At 35.2% G+C, this 7,160-nt stretch overlaps 1 protein-coding gene across 1 annotated transcript in view; it reads right to left on the bottom strand.

The window, feature by feature from the left end:
• Nucleotides 1-303: 303 nt before the first annotated feature.
• Nucleotides 304-7,160, bottom strand: part of PAWR (pro-apoptotic WT1 regulator) — a gene marked incomplete at its 5' end in the record, with an annotated part of 132,192 nt that continues 125,335 nt past the window's right edge. Inside the window, one exon of the mRNA XM_006021120.2 lies at nt 304-5,001. Within this exon, the coding sequence (XP_006021182.1) occupies nt 4,915-5,001 (87 nt within the window). The remainder of the gene's footprint in view (nt 5,002-7,160) is intronic.

Below are 7,160 nucleotides of genomic sequence, written 5' to 3'. Positions count from 1 at the left end.
AAATTATGACTTGGGTCTTGGAAGGTAGAGTGAAAGACTTGATCAGGAGGTTGTAACTGAAGTTTGAAGGGATTAGAACTGTATCACGCAACCAGAGAAGAGTCTTCTTGCACCTGAATTGATATTTCTAGTTTTCAGTCACTGGATCTTAAGTGGTCATCCAGTATAAAATGATAGAAACTGTAATAGCATGTTGTGAACTCCCCAGCTTTGACAACAAATCCCACAACTCTTGTATGTGGGTGAATTACTTTTATGCACATGCTAACAAATCTCCTTTGAACAAACAATCCCAAACCTGAATTAAAAATCATTTTGTTTTTATTTTGATAAAAAGGCACACAGTCTGTATTGTTAGATTAATAGGCATGTTTTTTACCTGCAAAAGTAAGTCTCAACATAACTTTAGAAACAGATGTTATCATAAGATAGGAAACAACAGAAGTATCCAATGTTCAAAAATAAAATGAATACTTAGTTCTTAAAATTAAGTGATGTTTCAACTTTTAAAATGCATAAAACTGATATTTAAAAAATGACTGTATATAAAGACTCTGGCTTATGACTATGAAAAAATTTTAAATGAAAAACCCAACTATAACAATTTTGCCAGAAAAAAAAAATCCCACTTAACCATAGCCCTTGAACAGTATACCAGAAATCCAAAAATAATAGCAACAAAGCTACATCAAAAGAATATTGTACATCTACAGTGGTATGAGAAATGATACACAAATAATGTGATTTACAGTAAGTCAACACATTTTAAAATCATGACTTGATCCAATTATTGCATCTTTAAGTCATGTGTGTCCTGCATACATATAAGTGGTTTTACATAAATGCTTAAACGAAGAAGTGATCCCTACGAAGTATTGACACCAAAACAAAGGGTGGGAATTGATTGATCTGTAGTAATAGTGAAGCTTTCTGTTAATTTACGTGCCCTAGTAACTAACTTGTACAAATTTTTACTTTGTTTTTGAAAACTTATAATAAAATATTTTAGCTTTAAAATATTTCCTTCTTGGTGGCTGGTACTGTGAATCCGAATCAGTTAAAAAAATCACTGTTTGCCTGTCAGCTTCTCTTAATGGGAAAGGCCATCTTTCTTGTCTGTGACACTAGCAGTTTCGGTTATTAATACTGATGAAAATGTACTGACACAACTGACATCTTCATAAAGATGAGTCCTTGAATTCAAGAAATACTGAGAGGTTGATAGGAAATGCCTACATTTATAAAAAAGTTTATTTGCTTAATTTATGTTCCCAATAATCAGCTACTTGACTGTTACTACTGAGTTATTTGGTTACAGAACGTGCTCCAAAATAATAGCTGAAATCTACACTTCACACAGTGACAGTCAATCTTACAAAGGAATTTGATCTCCAAGAAATCTCTGCACTGCAATAACACTAGGCAAGCCAAATGAATCTTCATGTAGATTAAAATTAGTTGGTTTTCACTATATGCAAAGTTCTTTATATTGAATCATGTTTATGACAATCAATCACACTACATCTATTTCTCTATATAGCTGAATGAAAAACTATTAGTCTGTTTCATACATTAAGGCTATCTATCCATTTCTTGTTACCAAGAGATCCATTTTAAGGTCACTTAATATCAAATATACTACTCCCCATTTCAAACCACATCTAAAGAAAAATATATACATCTGAACATATAATACAAATCCTCATCATAGAAAGGGGGAAAGTTTGCTTTAAAGATAGAAAAATGCCAATCTGAAAATATAGGCTGTATTTCTGGGGTAATAAAGTACCTCCAGTAATAAAGTACCTCCAGTAGCTGAAGGATGACTAGCTCATTTTTTTAATGAAAACTAAGTTGCTTGAGTTCTTTTAAAAGGCAATAAATTCATGTGCTGTTCATTTTCTATCTGGGGAAAAATCCAAATCAGAAATGCATATCATTCGTGGTAACAAACCTCAACATGCTGTGTTAAGCTTCAGATCTTTGGATGTAAGCAACAGTACTTGAGAATCACAGAGCTACTGGGGAAATTGCACTGCATTATTAGGACAATATGCAGTTAAAGCCTAGGAACTCATCCACTGTAAAACATGTCATGTGCCATCCATTATGTAAAAATACAAAGAAATGTATATCCTAAGTCTGCAGTTTGGTCCAATTTTTAAGAGATGAATGTTCAGAAATTCCCATGGAATTCATCTGCAAAATATGTATTAGAATATTAGTGATCCTCCAAACCTCTTGCATGTTATCTTCAATGTAAAAATAGCCAGATCTTGGGAAACATACAACAGTGCATATGAGGTAGGTTTTCACTCTAGGGCTTAACATATTGCTCAATTTGGATATCCCTGATGTTTAAGTCTTCATAATTTATATTTATTCTTAACAGTCCTGTAGTAAACAGTTGTATTTGAGGAAAAGTCAACCATTCAGGATCAATAAGAGCATTTTTGCTTGGGCAGTTAATACAATACCCATAACATTTCTTAGAATAAAAGCTTGCTTTATAGTTCAGTTGATTTTAACTATACCCTTGTTAAGTTAAAAGGTAATGGCTAGATAACTGTTAGCAATCTACATGCTATCATTTTATAGAAAAAGACTAAAAAACTTCTCGCAAGAGCCAAATAATACTGCAAGTTACCATAAAGTACTTCAGTGACTGAAATACCTCCGTCCAGAAATCTTACAAGATCTTTGGGGTTATCAGCTAAGGAATATCAGGTCTTCATGGTGCAATTTATAGGAATTTCTAAGATCAGGTTGGGCATTGTAAATGCATATGTACACAGAGGTACATTAATGCCGTCTCATTAGAATATAAAAACCGATAAGAACTACTTAATACTCAGAGCAAAAAGAAAATATCCATCATAAGAGTAGCATGTCCTGGATTTAAAATTCAAGAATTGCTTAATACTATTAAATATAAAAAGTTTCCAATTCAAAAAGAAAGCCATGGGTAAATGTCAGTACATGGCCAGCCTAACTTATTCATATGTTGACATTTTAAGATACTAAAAGGGAGGGGAAGGTGAGTTGCACCAAAGGCATGCTCTCCAGCTAGAGGCTGAGTGGAGGCTGCTTCCTCACTTTCCCAGGCCAGCTTGCCAGTAACCCCAATCACTGAGAGCCTGCCCTCTCCTCTGCCAGGAACAGGGGACTGGGCAGGCCGTCAGCCTCCTATGGCAGGCAATGAGCTGCTATATCAATGATAGCAGTGCGCTACCTGACAGCTTACCACCCTCCTAGGGAGACTGATGATGAGAAGAACCATTGCTACCCCTATGACAGACAACACCAGATGCTGACAGCCCCCACACTGGGAGAGCTGTTGCAAGCCCACTGCCCTGGCAGTCTTTTCTGCCACTGGAGTGACAGTTGTCCCCAATGCCTCAGCATCAGCAGCTGCAGTTGCTGTAGCAGAGTCTCCAAACAGCTGCTGCGTGACAGCTTACTGTGGTGAGCAGAGGTGCATCTCCAGATCTGGGCTGGTCTACAGGGGAATGAGATACTCTTCATTCCCCCATCCCCGCCCCAGAGCAGAAAGGGGAAGGGAGAATGAGATGCGAGGGGGCCAAGAGTCTTCCCCCTTCTCCCCACCCCCATATAGCACTACATGCACCTGATCACATTACACATAGAACTATAAAACACAGAGCTGCAGAGAAGTTCCTGTTTCAAACCAGAACATTTCTGTAAAGCTGGTACCATTTTTGTAGCGACAATCTCCGCTGTGCTGCAGGGGATATGCATGTGTGTCCATTTGACTTTTGCAGTGCCACAAATGTAATGTCTGTCTAAGGCACAACAGAAGTCAATGATTTATATACAATGAAAATGCCATCTTGCACCATGAAGTAGCAGTTTTGTTGTAAGTGGCTTAATTTAAGTGAATAAGCAAGCTTTTATTCAACCAGGGCTGAATTTTTCTGCATTTCATACATAAATGTTCTGGAAGGGCCTGAATAATTTATGAAAGTTCCCTTTTGGTGTTAAATACACAAGAAAGTTTTATCACAGCTTTCAAAAGCATTACTCACATTTATTATGAGCACTAACAATTTAAAATAGGTAGATTTAAATAATAATTGTTGTAATACTTCTGCAAAAATGAAAGCTCCAGGCTTTGTTTATATTCTAAACACACAAAACAAACTTACTATAGGATAGTAAGCTTGCAGTTCGCTGTTAAAGCAAAAGCATTGTGATATATTATAGTGCACAACTTAAGTACGGTACTAAAAAACCCTTAATGTTAATAATGGTAGGTGTTTTATTGAAACGGTTTTTAGAAAACAACTTATCTCCCCTCCCCTAGTATAGAAGAAAATTGCTATACTACCATTGTCAGTCTTTCCAACATAGTAAAAATTTCAACATACAAGATTTTTTGAACAAAACAATCTGCAAAATGTTACACATCAGTAATACGGCATCTGCACTTTACAGCTGTTTAAACAAAAAGCAAGTAGGTCCCAAAATATATATTTTGGATCTATGTAAACAAAGCTTATTTCTATTTCTTCTTTTCATTCAAGAAAAAATATATACCCACATAGACCAAAAATGATCTTGGTGCTCTGATTTTCATATATTGTGACTTGACCATATATAATCTGAGGACACAAAAACCGAATATAACCATCATAGATTTAGTATTTTGAAAGACGTCAACATTGTTAATTATTCTTGATGTGACAAGTAAGGTTAAAAATCTACAAAAATTGATGCCATTTCCTTGAGCAAAATAGTGACCATTATGAAAATAAACATCCATCCGGTTTTCTAGTAATAAATATAAAGACAGTTATTTTAACATACTGCAACATAGGAAGTATTATTATAATATTGACCATAACATACAATCAGTAGTTTTTAAATCTCTCTCCTCACTGAGGCTTGAATCTTCTACCTTGTCAGCTGTCCAACAACTTTTAAGAGTGTCTTATTTTCCTGCTTTAATTGTTCATTTTCATCTTCAATATCATCTAGATCCTTTTAAAAATAAAGAAGAAAAACACACTCAGCATTCTTTGGATGTAAAAATGGATCTTTAAATTAATAATTTAAAAGTCTGGGAATTTAACACAGATTTTTTAAAACCAAGAGGTTACAGGACAAGGAGGAAGAGTTCCTGGTTTACATAATCTATATTTCCAAAGGACTAATAAAAGAAAAACAGTTAACATTCATGTTTTCTAATGCTACTAGCATTACAACACATTGGGTGCATCTACACGTGCCCCTGACTGCGCAATTGGTACTCCTCAGTCCCAGCGGCACACAGGTCGTTTTCAACCCTACTGTGCAGTAGCAACCAGCTACTGAGCAGTAGCGGCAGCATCACAGTTAGTGGCCGAGACACTATGTCACTTAGCAATGAGCTATGTCACCATAGCTTGTTGCTAAGGGGATGCAGTGTCTCATGTAGACGTGCCCATTAACACTGAATTCCCAGGTGCAAACTTCCTCAGAATAGAAATAGACCATAAACATTGAAAATGTAAAAGAAACAAACACATCAAAAAGCCAGGAGAGAATGGATATGATTAAGTTACCAGGTCATTACTTGGATGCATTAATGAGATATTGGTATTTTCATTTCCCAAAATATGCTTGTATGTTTACACCATATTAAATACAGATTCTGTAGCTTATTGTTTCAATAATTTATAATTTAAGTTCAGCATCAGCAGTTTTCATGGAAAATCTGACTTGTGTTGCTATTAGAAACAAATTAAAAAAACCATATCAGGCTCTGTTCAAAGTTTTGATTAAAGTTAGAATGATAAGGTCCTGAATTATAAATATGGTTAGGTTTCTTCTAATATGAAAAAAAATTAAGGTTATTACAGGCTACAAACTAATGCTCTAAGAACAGCAACCATCCATAAATGTGGCATTTAAAATGTGCCACATGTCATTTTTACCTCTCCCCCTATGCTATCCTGCTGTTTGTCCTGCCATGAAATTAAACTGAAAAACAGTGCAGCCGCATCTCAGCCGTTGTGGATAATAATTACCTTAGCTGCCTTACAATTCATTTTTGCTATAACTAGGGGGAGAAAGAAAAAGAAGAAGAGAGAAAAGAAATGACAAAGGGGTGACAGTGTAAGATGGAAGGAGAAAAGATATTGGAAATACTGTGTTGGAGGTGGGAAAAGCCTGGTGAAGGAGACAGGGCAGATATGGGATAAGAGGCTCTGGCTGCTTTGGAGTGAAAGCCTGCAAATCAGGAGGAGAGAAATCACCCTCTCTCTAACTCCCTTAGATTTTAAACAATTAATTAACATAATGATAACACACATTTGCTTGTTTTTTCTGGTGTGTTCATTCCAGAAGCTGGGAGTTGGTGTTTAGTTGTGACATCAATAGAAGTCCTTACCCTGCCAATCAAAAAACATGGCTTTAGCTATAGGTGACCAAAGCCATACTGCAGTCCCTTTGCAATTCTTCCTTTAGTTTATTTTTTCCTTTTTTTTTTAAATGTAGCAGACAATATAGAACATTTTACTTACTACTAGACTGTGTTACTTGCCTAACGATAGCGGTCAAAATACAGTTGCCTTTCCAGCAAAATAGATTTAATTGAGGTTTAATATGAACCTGACATTTCATCATGTATATTATGATATATAAACATGGTCACTTGAATTTACTGGTTACAATACTTTATGATTCTATTATTTTAAGTAATGCAGAATGCTTTCACTATTAGGAAGCCTGTGCCAGCAAAAGATATACTGGGTAAATTGTAAAGAAGTAAGAGTACCTTTCCAATAAAATGACTTAAATTTAGCTCTTGTTTTTCATTGTTTTATGCTTAAACTTGCTTTAACTAAATGGATAGATAACTGAATTTTGGCCTGTTAGAACCATCTGTTTTAAGGCCTTTGGACAAAAATATTTTAAATTTACCTAAAAATAAAATAGGATGATATTGTGGAATGTGTATGCTGCAAAAATAACATTCCAAAGATTGCTAGAAGTATGAGGTACTTGAATACAACCCAGTAATAACAACCGGCTGCAGTTTAAATATCTAAAGAAATAATGGATTCACATATGTAGGTGATTTTTACCACTTCAGAATGTAAAAGTTTCTTATCAAGAATTGCATTCTGGGTTTAAATTTATGCTTATTACTGAAAGAG

The sequence above is a fragment of the Alligator sinensis genome, unplaced genomic scaffold, assembly GCF_000455745.1.
Source record: "Alligator sinensis unplaced genomic scaffold, ASM45574v1 scaffold465_1, whole genome shotgun sequence".
Classification (NCBI taxonomy): Eukaryota; Metazoa; Chordata; order Crocodylia; family Alligatoridae; genus Alligator; species Alligator sinensis.
The sequence above is the reverse complement of the archived record's forward strand: the minus strand, read 5'-3'. Positions and strand labels throughout refer to the sequence as shown.